This window comes from Engystomops pustulosus, chromosome 3 (assembly GCF_040894005.1).
Source record: "Engystomops pustulosus chromosome 3, aEngPut4.maternal, whole genome shotgun sequence".
Classification (NCBI taxonomy): domain Eukaryota; kingdom Metazoa; phylum Chordata; class Amphibia; order Anura; family Leptodactylidae; genus Engystomops; species Engystomops pustulosus.
In genome coordinates, this window is record NC_092413.1 from 66,544,818 (window position 1) to 66,560,307 (window position 15,490).

The 15,490-nt window shown below is 41.4% G+C and overlaps 1 protein-coding gene across 3 annotated transcripts in view; it reads left to right on the plus strand.

Annotated features, from left to right (window-relative positions):
• OPRM1 (opioid receptor mu 1) overlaps positions 1-15,490 on the plus strand; it is a 158,992-nt gene that overhangs the window by 93,532 nt on the left and 49,970 nt on the right. The window contains exon 2 of one of the 3 annotated variants that reach the window (XM_072140979.1): positions 14,927-15,040. The exons of the other annotated variants lie outside the window; for them this stretch is intronic. Coding sequence (XP_071997080.1) covers positions 14,988-15,040 — 53 coding nt within the window. The 5' untranslated portion in view covers positions 14,927-14,987. The remainder of the gene's footprint in view (positions 1-14,926; positions 15,041-15,490) is intronic. 3 annotated transcript variants of the gene reach the window in all.

Below are 15,490 nucleotides of genomic sequence, written 5' to 3' on the forward strand. Positions count from 1 at the left end.
CAACATCTGCAAAGAGTTTGTATCTTCTCTCCGTGTTTAAACTTTTGGAGGTGTGGTTATGCAGATAACTAATTGGTCACACATCTAAAAAAGTACTATAATTTTTAAAGAAAAAAGCAGATGTGTATAGATGACAAATAATAAACTTTATTGATCACCAGTATTAAAACACAATTAAAAAGCCCCAAATCGGGTACATATCACACATACTCCCCAAGACACAGACTAAATATAAGGCAACAAATTACCAAAGCAGATATTACATAAATATATGGGTAATAGTCTAGAAAGTACACATAAGCACTGGGACAAAAAAAATCATAGATCTAATAGTTCTGCAAACAATATGCATATCATCAAACAAAGTCCAGTGTAAGCAAGGTACAACCAGTTAGATATAGATTTACATTACCATAAAGATAGGTCCGGTCTGGGGAGAGACAGAGTGACAGATTCTCTCCGTGTTTGCGTGGGGGGTCCTGTTTCCTCTTGCACTCCAAAACATACTGGTAGGTTTTTTAGATTGTGAGCCCCATGGGGACAGACACCAATTTGGCAAGCTTTATGCAGCGCTGTGTAATCTGTAGGTACTATATAAATTATCATTATTATTTCATGCCCTTATATGATACAACTGAAAAGAACAACTCTTTTCGTAAAAAATAAGCCCTCAAGCAGATCTGTCAACAGAAAATTACAGAATTTATGCTCCTGAAAATTGTTGACAGTAAAAACAATGTGATTTTCTCCAATATTGGCTTTGGTCAGTAAAACTGAGCAAAGATAAGAAAAACTATATAAATGAGGTATCACCGCAATCGTAGTGAACCAGAGAATATAGATAAAGATTTATATAGATATAGATTTTTACGTTATGGTGAGCGGTAAAACAAAAGTGTTAAAAGTCCAAAATATAAATAGATCATTTTGTTTTTGTCCCCCTTGAAATAGTTGATAACATTTTGTGAATGTGACGATACAAATGTTGGTTATCAAGCTTTTTAGGTATTTTATCTATCTGCCTAGAAAGCAGTACATTTCAAACTATAATAATTTTTTCTGAACTTTTGCTACGTTTATACTTTTTTTCATAACTAAACGCAAAACTTATCACTTAAACTATCATGAAGTACAAAGTTTATTGAGAAAACAATATCAAAACCAACTGGAGATGTTAAAGCATTCCGAAGTTATAACCAATGATTTGAAATGTCAAGTCTGGTCACTGAGCTAAAAACAAGCGGGTTAACTTGTAGTCTTGGCTATTCTCTGCTAAAGAGGGCTTCTAGCCTCTGCATTAATATATTTATGAGGGAACGCACGGATCTCATCTCAGGGCGCCTTCCCAGGTGGCCTTTTTCTCACGTTTTTAAACGCATCCAAAACATAAGTGGAAGGGGGAATGCGTTTGCAATGAAGGCGCCCTCTGGGTCAGAGGCAGAGCAAGAGTGTCTGTTAGAAAAGAGAGAGAGAAGCTGTGCCATGGTATTCAGGACTGCAGCGCCATCTTGGATTCGGATGCAGTAAGTATGAAATCCTCTAACTTGTGTGGCTTTGCAGCATACCTTCTATGCTTTGTCATGCTCACAGTCCTATCCGATAGCTCTCTGCATAATTTGGGGTTCGGATACTGTGTAAAGTCGCTTACCTTAGAGGGTATCGTGCAGAACCAAGTGCCCACACGACAATTTGCAGCTGCGGCCAAGCCACCCCCTCTATACAATATAATCTAAACATGTCCAATTCAGTCTGAAACCAAAGTACTGCTTCATTTATTCCGCCTATCGTGATTGCGACCTGCTCAATTTTTTTCCTTTCCTATGATTATATTAATGTATTTATTTTAGGTTATCAGACTGGGGATCTGTAATTGCTAAAATAACTGTAATGTACTCTTTGCCATTAGCAAATGTTAGCAAACATTGATTTTTGTTTTCACACTAATGGAGAATAATTGCTAAATAGGAAGATCCAATTTTGGACAAATTAATGGATTGTTTTCTCATTAGCAATCATACATCATTGAACATGATGGCATAGTTATAATGCATTCTTTTTTGTTTGCACTTAGACTTGGTTTGAAATGTGAAAAAATACTGTGGAAATTATATCATATGTAAAACATTTATTACTGAGAAAACAACCGTGGATATTTCTCCCATTTTATGTAGTAACACAAATCTTTTTCTACATGGTTCACAAAATAATTTAATTTGTAAACAAATAATGTTTACATTTATCATTTCAACAACAGGTATAACTACCAGCCATATTTATTTTTTGTATTTTACATGGTCGTCCAGGGGATCTTCCAGGAAGTAAACATTCATAGGAGAACTCTGCTTCTGTTTCCTTAAGGCCGCTTAACCCTGTTGCCACATCCCGATGTACTTGTACGTCTAAGCGATCACCCAGGCTCAGAAGCAGAGCCTGTGCGATCCCTGTGGGAACTCGGCTATATGTGAACCCATATTAACCCAGTAATCGTCGCGGTCACCAATGGAGCAGTATGATGCCAGCAGTAACAGTGCTTGTGTCAGCCCACGCATTAGTATTGCAGTATGTCCTATCAGATATAAAAATCAAATTTCACAATAAAAAATTGAAAATCACCACAAAACAGTGCATATAGGGTATCACCTCGTCCCTAACAACCCATAAAATAAAGGTGCTACTGAACCCATATGGCAAACACCATAAAAAGTATTAAAAAACACACAAAAAAATTTAAATATTTTCACTTCCAACCTCATAGGAAAAACAAAAAAAAGTGATCATAATGTAATATTTACCCCAGCATGATACCAATAAGAAGTACAGCATGTCCCACAAAAAAAACAAGCCTTAAGACTCTAGATACAAAAAAATGTAAATGTTCTTCCTCTTAGAACATGGCGATGCAAAAACAAACAAATTTCTCAACAAATAAGTTCCTACAACAAATGTAGTTTTTACAATGGGATAATTTATGGGTTTTCACCCTCTCAAAGTGACATAAAAACTGAGCAGGTGCTTTGGTGATTTGCATAAAAATGTGAAAAATTGTAGCCGCAGTTCTAAGTCACATTATAGAAAAATTAGAGGATGCATAAAAAGACATGCCAACATAAAGCAGACATTAGGGAAAAATGTTTGTCAAACTTCAATTTTTTATTATTAAATGTAAAAGATATCATCCAAATGTTTCCACTAATTTGAAGTACAATGTGTGATGTACAATGTGAGAAAAGAATCCCAAAATTACCTGGATATGTTAAAGCATTTGATGGTTCTAACCACTTATAGCGACACAGGGCAGATTTAAAAAAAAAAATTGGGCTTGGTCTGGAAGCCCTAAAGTGGCTTTGTCCTTGAATTGGGTTGCCCATGAAAGAATTTTCTCAAATGTCAATCCCCTGGTGATGTTAACACAATAACCCTTTACAATTCTACTCAGATTTATTACAGTTACTCCTATAACTCAGTATTGGTCAGATTGACTTTCCCGTCGCAATCCCGTGGTGCATTGTCCGACGAGAATTCGGGTCCGGAGCGATTCACTAACATTGTGCGTCCGAGTTCCTGCATGTGTGCTGCTTCCCGAGTTCTGCAGGAGTTCAACTTCTTCTTCCTGGTGCATGTGAGTGCCTGATCTTGCGACACAAATTAAATTCTGCGGTTTTGGTCCGAATCCGTTGGGCTCTGTCGCGTGTAAGCCGGCGCCAATGCGCCACTTTCCGGTCGCATGTGCCAAAATCCTGGGGCAATTCGGCACAAAACGGAAATATTCGGGAAACCCGACGAAAGTGCGGCATTCGGACCCTTAGTAAATAAGCCCCATTATGATCCATCTAGTTCTGTGAGCTTCCAATGCAGTTAGATTATCAGGGTACAGGTTTATCTACACTTTACTTTACCTTCTGAACATTCTACTAGTATCTGACACATAGAAAAAGAGAGAGGATGATGAGATACATATAAAATTCTTAGCCTGCTACATCTCAGCTACACACACACACTTTGATCTGATGTGCCTCGCTCCTCCTTCCCCCAGATAAAGAACTTATCTGCCTGTAGCTTACAATGTGATTCGTATTTGTGTGTCAACATGTCAGTGTGTGTGAGCTGGGGAAGGGGGGGGGCTAGAGGCAGAGAGTAGAGAAGAGCTCAGCTCAACCTCAGTCTTACAGAAAAGCAAGGTGGCGGCCAACCCTAAAGTCAGAAGATGCAGGGTTGTAAACCAGGGGTAATTAAAATTGTGTGCACTAAGACTGATGGAGATAAGTTGGGATTATATCTGTGAAAAGCTGTATTTTTGTTAACAGTGAAATAGAGAATGTTTCTCCATAAATCTCCTTAGCTCAGGGAACAGAAAAGCAGCACGCATGTCCGTCTTGCCACTCCATTCATTTGGGTTACGACGGACTCAAGATGTGCACTTTTAATGCTGCATACTTTTCCTGTTTTTTACTCCTCCTCTTCCAAAGGCCATAACTTTTTTATTTTTCCATTCCCAGAGCTTTACGAGACTTGTTTTTTGCAGGGCAGGTTGTGCTCTCTACTGGCAACATTTAATATTCAATGTAATGTACTAAAATAAATAAAATTTGAGTAAAGTAGAATTCACAATAAAAACACATTTCTGTCACATAAATGTATTTAGGTTTTTAAATACATAACATTTAATTATTTTGAAAAGAATTAACTGTAACACTAAATTTTTACATCCATATATTATTTACTTTCACACCTTTGTACACCTTATGTATAAAGACCTGTAACTTTTTGTGGGTCAAGCTGACATTTTCATTGTTACCATTCTGGAGACTGTAAACCCTTTGATCACTTTTTATCCTTTTTTTTCGGCAAAATGCAGAAAAAATGGTGATTTGGACATTTTTTTTCATTATGATGTCACTGTATGGGATAGTGAGTTAAATATTGGGCATTGGGACTCATTTATTATACACCTCTGGTTTTGTCATGTGGTGTTAGATTATTTTTGCAAAGTAAAATGAGGATTTTTTTATTTTTTATTTTATAACAAGTCTCTTTATTTTAATATCAAAATACCATACAAATATGTAAAAAACAAATCATATAACATGTGCAAACATATATACAAAGCAATATATTTTACCATAATTAATCAAAAAGAAACATGAGGTAATTTTTTAATATTTTCTCATCTCTACTACATCTTCTCTCATTTTTGCCATTTCCGCCCTTTCTCTCCCTCATCATGCAGGTAACCCCCTTATCTCTTGCTGTCTCCTCATTCATTGAGCCCTCCTCATGTTCTCCTCCCCCATTTTCATTCAGTGGCCCACCTGATATCACCCTCATGTTCACACAAACAAAATGGAGGAACTGGAACTCTTAATGTGATATAGTGGGTATCAGCGAAACATGGCTGGACAACAGAGATGACTGGGCTGTTAAGATAGGTTGTCATAGGTTGACTGGGGGGGGGGCAAAACCTGCAGGTCCTTCAAAGGTACTATGTTTTTGTCAACAACAATTACCTGTTGCAACTAGTCCTGGAGCCAACAAGAGGGGGGGGGGCACTCCTGAACCTTACCCTTTCAGGTCTGTTGGTTAGGTTATCAAAATTATAGGTTGGGGGGAATCTTGGTATTAGTGAATACAATATTGTTGATTTTATATTATACGTTACTAAGATGGTTTTTAGAGGGGCAACCAGGGCCGCATTTGCCATGAGGCGAGATAAAAATGCCAGAGCCCTAATTGAGGCGGCAAAATTTGGGGCCATAATGTGGGCGATTCGGGTGGCGATTGCCGCCCGAAATCGCCTACATGAAAAATGAATTGCGCCTGTCTCTTTAAGAGACAGACACGAATGATGTACTGAGTGGCCGTAACAGATTATTCTGTCCGTGCCGCTCTGTGGCTCTGGAGGACTCAGGCAGCGTGCGATGAAATCACAGAGCACAAGGTAGCCGAAGACTCGGGAAGAAGACGTAAAGGAGCGTGACAGGAGTCGAGGTGAGTTGATTGCTTTATTATTTTTATAAAAGGCAGGCTGTATATCTAAGAAAACGGGGGGCAGTATATCTAAGAAAACGGGGGGGGGGGAGTATATCTAAGAAAACGCGGGGCTGTATATCTAAGAAAAGGGGGCAGTATATCTAAGAAAACGGTGGAAAGTATATCTAAGAAAACGAGGGCTATATATCATAGAATACGGGAGCTGCTTACTTTATAATAAGGAGGCTGTATATAACAGAGGCTGCATATTATATAATAAGGGGGGCTGTATATTATATAATATGGGAGGTGAGCTGGACATAATATAACCTGGGGGTGGCTTTTAACCATAATTTAACTACACATTACATAATCAAGGTGGGCTTTATATAATATAACTTGTGGGTGAAGCATTATATGGGAGGGGGCTGAATCTTATAAAAATGTAGGTGGGGGCTGTATTTAAAAGGGTGTGTGTTTTATATGGAGTACTGTATGTAATTTAAGTGAGTGGGGGCATGATTTAAATAAAATTTTGGGGCGGTAAATCTGTATGTAGTTAAACGTGGGAGAATCTGGATATAGGGGTCAGATTTTAATTAAACTATAGGAGTTGTATATAATTTAATTAGGGTACAGGAGCTTTTGTTATAAATTTTTAAATAAAAAAAGAAGGGATTCTATTTCCATTCTGTGTGTGTTGGTGGTGGTGGTGGTGGGGGGGGGGGTAGAGTGGTCCGTTGTGTCATGAGAGGTGTACAGTATATAAATTTGGAGCACTGTTATTTTGGTGAATATATACTGTAAGTGACTGTGGTATATTATTAGTGCAGTGCAGAGATGTGGTGCCGGGAGCTGAAGACATCTGCCAGCAAATTCAACAGTGCTGGGTGGGAGAAAATTTAATGATGGAGCAGATTGTCACCTGAGAGGTACTAGATGCCACTATTGTCTGTGTCACTGACCGGCTAGTGGTACTACGTGTGGTGTCACAGAGGGCCAGTTACTAATTTTAAGTAATGTTGTTAGCATTTTTTTTTTAATGTGGAAATTCAGTAGGCTTTATATATCCTGGAAGCAGGGGAGGTCTGGTGTTGGGGCGGGGGAGCGCCATTTTAATTTTCGCCTCAGGCAGCAAAAACCCTAGAATTGGCCCTGGGGGAAACAAACACTATAAACTTCCGGAGGACAAATTTTTAACACCTAAGGGAGGACCTTATAGGCTTAAACTGGGACAATAACCTCAAAAACAAAAGCACCCAAAAAAATGAAACATTTTCACAAATATTTAAAAAAAGAACTGTGAGAAACACATACCATATGGGAAATAGTATAAGAGAAAGAAGAAATAACCAATTTTGTTAACTAGTCTTGTAACGGGCAGCAAAAATAGCGACTGAAGGAAATATTGCCAAGGGGAATAAAAGTAATCCCAAATTATTTTTCAAGTGTATAAATGTCAAGAAACTAAAAACCTTGGGGTTATGGTGCAGGGAGATTAGGAAAGGGCCAATCTATTGAATGTTGCCTTCTCAACTGTATTTACCCAGGAAAATTCCCTAGTGGAAGACATGATGAGGAATAATCTAAATTCATTTTGGTATGTCAACAGTTAGATGTACAGCTCTGCCTCGCAACCACTAAAATAGACAAATCACCAGGCCCAAATGGTGTAAACCCCGGGTATTGCATGAACTATATACCATGATAGACAGACCATTATTTTTAATAGGAAACAATAGAAAGAAAGCCACCGCTCACTCACATAAGCTGCATCCTCAATATAGACGAGGTCCTATTCCTCCTTAGCTCTCGGTGCATGGAAAGGCAGTCCTGAATGATGCACAATGAAACGAAGGTATTCCAGCACTCAGAATCTTCTTTAAAAAAATATTTGAATTTTTATTTTGTAAATATTAAAATTGCAAGGTCACATCCTGGCATATCATCCAAAAAAGAAAAGATCTACGCGTTTCGGACTAGTGTGCTTGCGTCCTTATTCATGATCTAAAAAATCATTGTGATCCTCCATCTTAAAAAAGAGGCGGAGGAAAAAGACCAGGTGAATTGGCTTGTAATCAGTTAACCCTTACATAACGGCAGCAGAGATACATTCCATGACAAAACATACTAGTTCATCAAAGTATACAGATAAACATTCAGACATAATTTACTTTGTGTACAAAGCTGCTATTAATGCAACCACATGAAAAAATATATACTAAAATGAACTAAATACATTTGAATATATGTTAACATATACTATGTTAACATATATGTTAACATGCATGTTAACACATACTGTTAACGTCACATGGACGGAAGATTATTTTATGATATTCAGAGCTCATCCTGTTGTTTATAACGTAGATATTCTAACACTATTCAAAAAACACCATAACCTCTTTATTGTATAGACCCAGCGTTATATTTGTTTACGCTATTAGACTATATACCTATTCATGACTGCATGGGTCAATGGCCGATGCGTTATAGCACAAAGTTAGAGCAAAAGACTCCAGTAATAAACCCCATTGCATGTGTTTTGGGAATTCTCAATATAGATATAACGTATCTGTTTTATTATTTAAACCTGTCGGCATTCGGGTATTTAATGTTAAAATCCAAAACATCTCACGGTTGCGCAGTTTGTGTGTTCTGTTCCCTCCTCTGATTGGGATAGTAACCCTCTCTATGCCGGTAACTTCCAAAGAGGAAAAATCTCCTTTGTGTGTATAATAAAAATGTCTGGAGAGACTGGAAATGTTTTTGTCTGTAAATTTAGAGCCATCAGTTACATGTTCTGCAATTCTCTTCTTGAGGGAACGTATAGTACTCCCAATATACTGTACTCTACAGATGTTACAATAAGCCAAGTAAACAACATATTTAGTGTTGCAATTTATAAACGACTTGATATTTCTAGGCTTATTGTCTTGATCAGAAGAAAAAACTTTTTTGTTGGTCATAAATTTGCATACATTACACCTATTTCCACCACAGGCATAAGAGCCTTTTGTATCTAGCCATGTACTTGTTTTGCCCTGTGGTATAGAAGAAAATGTGGAGGGTGAAACTAAATTCCCTATTGTGCACGCTCTTCTAGAAACAAACTGACACCCTGGACGTAGGATATTTGTAAGTTTATTATCTGCTTCCAATACCGGAAGATATTTTTTGAATATTTTGACAATATCTTTGTAATCCTCACTGTACATTGTGGAAAAAACCACTTTATGCGCAGTAGGATTCTGTCTATTATTCTCATGTTGATTTTTTAGGAGAGACTCCCTTTCACTGGCTATAGTCTTTTCTCTCGCTATATCCCTGTTTGAATATCCTCTGTTCTTTAATCTGTTTGTCATAAATTCTCCTACAGGGAGATTGCGAATTACATGTTGTGGGTGACAACTGGTGGCTTGAAGAATTGAATTGCCACTAATTTCTTTTCGGTATAACACCGACTCAATGTTACCCGTGATGTTGTCCCCCCTTAGGGTCACATCTAAGAAAGTAATCTCATTTGTACCTATATTGTATGTAAACTCCAGGTTATAATCATTGTTATTAATGTACACAATAAATTCAGATATGGATGTAGGGGTGCCCCTCCATATAAGCAGACCATCATCTATATAACGGCCAAAAAAAAATATAAGATCTCGAAAAGGGTTATTATCAGAATAGATAAATTCCTGTTCCCACCAGGAGACGTAAATATTTGCCAGTGACGGAGAAAAACAGGAGCCCATGGGGCATCCTTGTGTTTGTAAATAATAATCATTGTTGAAAGTAAAAAAATTATTCTTCAAAAGAACATGTGTCACTGTCAAAATATATTGTTGTAATTCTGTACTGTAAGATGTATGTGTTAACATGCATGTTAACATATATGTTAACATAGTATATGTTAACATATATTCAAATGTATTTAGTTCATTTTAGTATATATTTTTTCATGTGGTTGCATTAATAGCAGGTTTGTACACAAAGTAAATTATGTCCGAATGTTTATCTGTATACTTTGATGAACTAGCATGTTTTGTCATGGAATGTATCTCTGCTGCCGTTATGTAAGGGTTAACTGATTACAAGCCAATTCACCTGGTCTTTTTCCTCCGCCTCTTTTTTAAGATGGAGGATCACAATGATTTTTTAGATCATGAATAAGGACGCAAGCGCACTAGTCCGAAACGCGTAGATCTTTTCTTTTTTGGATGATATGCCAGGATGTGACCTTGCAATTTTAATATTTACAAAATAAAAATTCAAATATTTTTTTAAAGAAGATTCTGAGTGCTGGAATACCTTCGTTTCATTGTGCATTATTTTTAATATTTGAAGAATCTTTAAGGACTGATTCTGTTCCACAGGACTGGTGCATAGCAAATGTGTTTGCTTAAAGGTGGTAAATGTGAAGGTAGCAAAAAAGGTACAAAAAGCATGTAAAAGTGATCCTGGAAACTACAGATCTTTGAGTCTAACTTCTATTGTGGAAAAAAATATTTGAGTAGTTTGCTAGAGATGCTATCCTGGAGTATCTCACTATACATAACCTTAAAACCATCAGCATGGGTGTATGTGGGATCCCCCTGCAAACTAATCTGATTGGGCTCTATGAGGAGGTAAGTTCCAAACTGGACCTGGGGAAGTCTGTGGATGTTTTATATATGGACTTTTCCAAGGCATTTGATACAGTGGTGCATAAAAGGTTGGTACTAGAGAAGGGCAAATTTGTTGAAATTCGGTTTGACACGATTCGCCGAATCTTTTGAAAAAATTTGACCAGAATCGAATTGTGATGAATCACGTTAAAAAAACAGGTATTTCCTGTCTGCAGAGAGCCTGTAGGGTGTTGTAGAGGATTGTGCAATGCATAAATATGCATAGAGAGCTTGGCTTGGTCTACAAACAATGCTGTGTTTTAGTATAACACGCACATGACAGCAGCCACTCTTAGAATCGCTTCACTCTTCAATTCCATGAGCATTCCAAGGTGCCAACTTCACCAAATAAGCGAAGCACAGAGTGGCACAATGATACAGTGTGGAGGTGGCGGACAATTCCAGTCCCTGGTAAACATGGTAGGAGGCAGATGGAGCAACTGGCAGCAGATGAGTGGCATTAGGCAGATGGCAGCGTCAGAATCGTAGGGCCTCCATCTCCACTGTATACTGCCACGGTGCATCTGCCTCTTCTTCTACCTCTGAGAGGAAAAACCTCTGATTTCACCAGACTCTGCTTGTGCTCCAATGTTCTACTCCTTCTCCAATTCAGCCCCCACCAATGTGGCCATGAGATGGCCAGACAGATTTTGCAGCATGAGTTCCAGGACATGAAGCAGTGGAATGACATTATTCATCCGGCAGTCCTGGCAACTGACAAATAACGTGGCCTGAGCAATGACAGGTGTCACGCATGAACTGCCATTGGCTGACATCAAAGATACACAGGGGAGTACTCTGGTCCGCTTGTGTCATCAAAAAATCATTAATGGCTTTGCTCTGTTCATACAGGTGGAATTCCAACGGGTAGAAACATCACATATCATCCCATGTTGGGGGAGGCCGTTCTGCCGCTGCAACTCGAGGAGGGTGTGCTTGGCTTTTTAAGAATGGCCGAAGTGCATGCAATTTTCTGGCCATTTTTAGAATGTCTTGCAGATGGGTGGAAGACTTGAGGAACCTGTAGACAACGAGATTAAACACGTGTGCCATGCAGGGCACATGGGCCATCCCTCCTCGGTGCAGCGAGACACCATGTTCCTCCCATTGTCTGTCACCATGGTTCCGATTTTCAGTTGTCGAGGAGAAAGCCACAGGTGTAGAACTGCGTGACACCGCTGTGCCCTGCACATGTGGTATGATGGAGCAGCACTTAGACTTGATGAAGGGGAGAAGGTGGTGGTGGGGGAGAAGGAGGTGGCGGACACTGGCGCAAGAGCAGCAGTTTGACAACGTGGAGGAGAAAGCGCCGTCTCTTGTTCAAGTTGTTGATGCGACTGGGCGGGAAGCACATTCACCCAATGGGCCGTAAAGGACATGTACCGGCCCCTAACCGTAGTTACAGCTCCACACGTTCGCGCTGCTGTGCACCTTCGAAGAAACCGATAAGCTCAAGGACTGGCCCACCATCTGTTCTACATATTTGTGAAGGGCTGGCACTGCCTTTTTGGAAAAAAAAATTTCTGGGATGAATAAAGTCATTCCACTGCTTTATGTCCTGGAACTCATGCTGCAAAATCTGTCTGGTCAGGGAAATGGAGAAGTGGAGACTCCATCTCACGGCCACATGAGTCTGGTGGGGGCTGAACTGGAGGAGGATGAGGAGGAGGAGAACATTGGAATACAAGCAAAGTCTGGTGCAATCAGTGGTTTTTCCACTCAGGTGAGTGGAAGTGAAAGAGAGGAGGATCATCTGGAGGAGGTAGAAGACGAGGCTGATGACCCAGGAGCACCGTGGCAGTATAGAGTGGAGATGAGGCCCGGGAGTCCCTCAGAGTCACTTGCACAGATGGCCCGCAGCATGCTGCTTTGCCTAACTAGTAACAGCCGAATAGTCAACATCCGCCATAAGGATGACTTTTGGCTCTCCACCCTCTTGGACCCTCGCTACCGGTCAAAATGGGTGACTTTTTTCCAGCTGCTGAGAGGGAGAAACAACTGGCGTACTATAGAGAAATACTGTGCACACAATTGGCCACTGCCTATGTGCGACATTGTCCATCCTCTGTCAGGTCTGACCGGGGGATTCCTGGCAGTCATTGCTCACGTACTACTGCCACGGCTGCTGTGGGGAGCTGGGTGGGTAGGAGGAGTAGCAACTCCATCAGCAGCAGCTTAAGTCTGGATTCCTTAGGGAGCAACTTCCTTCACCCGTCTACAAAGGAGGGTAGCCGCCACCACCACCAGCCGCAGGACAAGGAGCATATCCTGCACCAGCAGGTGGTGGCCTACTTGGACAGCACTTTACCACCTCGGGTAGAGGATCCCATGGGCTACTGGGCAGCCAAACTTGAAGCATGGCCGCGACTTGCAGGGTTTGCAGGAGAGAAGCTGTCCTGCCCGGCCAGTAATGTGGCATCAGAGTGGGTGTTCAGTGCAGGGCGGGCCATCTTTACCCCAAGGAGAACCCGCTTGTCCCGTAATGTTGAGAGACTGACATTTGTCAAGATCAATCAGGCTTGGATCTGATTTCAACTCCCCAATGCCTAATGCATCGGATTAGATCAGCCATGATGCCTCCTCCAAACTTTGAGAAATGAGTCTGGGTTCTAACTACCTGCCTCAGCCACTATTCTGAAACTGCCACCCACCTGATGCCACACATCTGCAGCTAGTTGCTCCATCTGCCTCCTACCATCTTTACCAGGGACTGGAATTGTCCGCCACTTTTACATTATATAACTGTGCCACTCTGCAGGCTCCTGCTGCTGCTGCTACTGATGCCACCAACACACTAAATCATTGTGCCACCCTGCGGGCTCCTGCTGGTGCCGCTGCTGGTGCCACCTTCACACTATATCATTGTGCCACTCTGCGGGCTCCTGCTGCTACTGATGCCACCAACACACTATATCATTGTTCCACCCTGCGGGCTCCTGCTGCCGCCGCTACTGCTACCACCTTCACACTGTATCATTGTGCCACTCTGCGGGCTCCTACTTCTGCTACTACTGTTGCCACCTTCACATTATATCATTGTGCCACTCTGCGAGCTCCTGCTGCTGCTGCTACTGATGCCACCTTCACACTATATGATTGTGCCACCCTGCGTGCTCCTGCTGCTATTGATGCCACCCTCACACTATATCATTGTGCCACCCTGTGGGCTCCTGCTGATGCCGCTACTGATGCCACCTTTACACTTTATTATGGTTCCACTCTGCGGGCTCCTGCTGCTGCTGCTGCTACTGTTTCCACCTCCACACTATACCATTGTGCCACTTTGTAGTTTACCGTGTTGCCGCCACCTCCACACCTCTGATCTCATTCTGCTGCTGCTGGTGCCACCTTTGGAGTTCTTTTTTGTCAAAGGCCTGATATTTTCAGGAAAACTGTAATGTGGCGTCTCCAATCTGCTGCTACTGATGCCACCTCAACTCTATATCATTGTGCCACCCTGTGGCTTTCCCTGTTGCTGCCACCATCTTGCTGACACCTGTGGGCTCCTGCTGCTGCCGCCACCTCCTCACTCTTATCATTGGACCACTCTGTGGCTTTCCATGTTGCTGCCACCATGTTGCTGCCACCTTTGGGCTCCTGCTGCAGCTTCTGCTTCCGCCGCAACCTGCACACGCTGTCATTGGACCATTCTGTAGCTTTCCATATTGCTGCCACCTGTGGGCTCCTGTTGATGCCACCTCCACACTATACCTTTGTCCCACTCTGCGGCTTTCCATGTTGCTGCTAACATGTTGCTGCCACCATTGGGCTCCTGCTGCTGCTTCTGCTTCCGCCGCAACCTGCACACTCTGTCATTGGACCATTCTGTGGCTGCCATGTTTCTGACACCTGTGGGCTCCTGTTGTTGCCACCTCCACACTATACCATTGTCCCACTCTGTGGCTCTCCATGTTGCAGCCACCTGTGGCCTCCTGTTGCTAATGCTGCTGCCGCCACCTCCACACTCTTGTCATTGTGCCACTTTGTGGCCTACCCTGTTTCTGCCACCTCCATAATTTGTCATTGTGCCTCTCTGCAGCCTACTCATGCTGTTGCCAACTGACCAATGTCTCCCTGGAACACCATGTGATTTCCATAATGCTGTTTTCACCCTCCACCACTATATGGCGTTGCCACTGTTTGATTTTCCCCTTTCATTTCATCTGCCAGAAGCATGAAAAGCTTCAGGATTGAAAGCCAAAGGCAGGAGTGGATACAGAATACACAGGACATGCAAATATCCCATTTGCTGCTTATCTCTGGATCATATAACTCCTGTTTGTTTTTGACTTTAGCAATACTGATGGATTATTGACCGATTGAAAGAGGACACTGACGCGTGAAAAGAAGGGCAAAATGATCAGTGATGTCAATGCAAAATTACTGCCGACACCCTCTCCACTCTTTAGGTGGGTTTTTACATGTATCCGCGTTTAACAGAACAGGTTCTGCAGTAATTTATGGAAACATCTGATGTCAGTGTAAAAAGAGTGTACTCTTTGATGTTATAGTGGGATCTTGGCCCTCGGATCAGTCCTTTCGAGCTGGCACAGACTTTACCTTGTCAGGCTGCGTTTCCACTTTGCTTATTTGGTGAAGTTGGCCTATGTAAGTGCACATGGTAGTGAAGAGTGAAGCACTACAGCCGCGGCTGTCATGTGCGTGTCATACTAAAACACAGCATTGTTTGAAGACCAAACCATGCTCCCTATGCATATTTAAGCATGGCACAATGTTCTACAACACCCTACAGGCTCTCTGCAGCCAGGAAATACCTGTTTTTTAACTTGATTCGTCATGATTCGATTCGGATCGGGACAAACCGAATTTTAACAAATTCGCCCATCTCCAGTTACAAC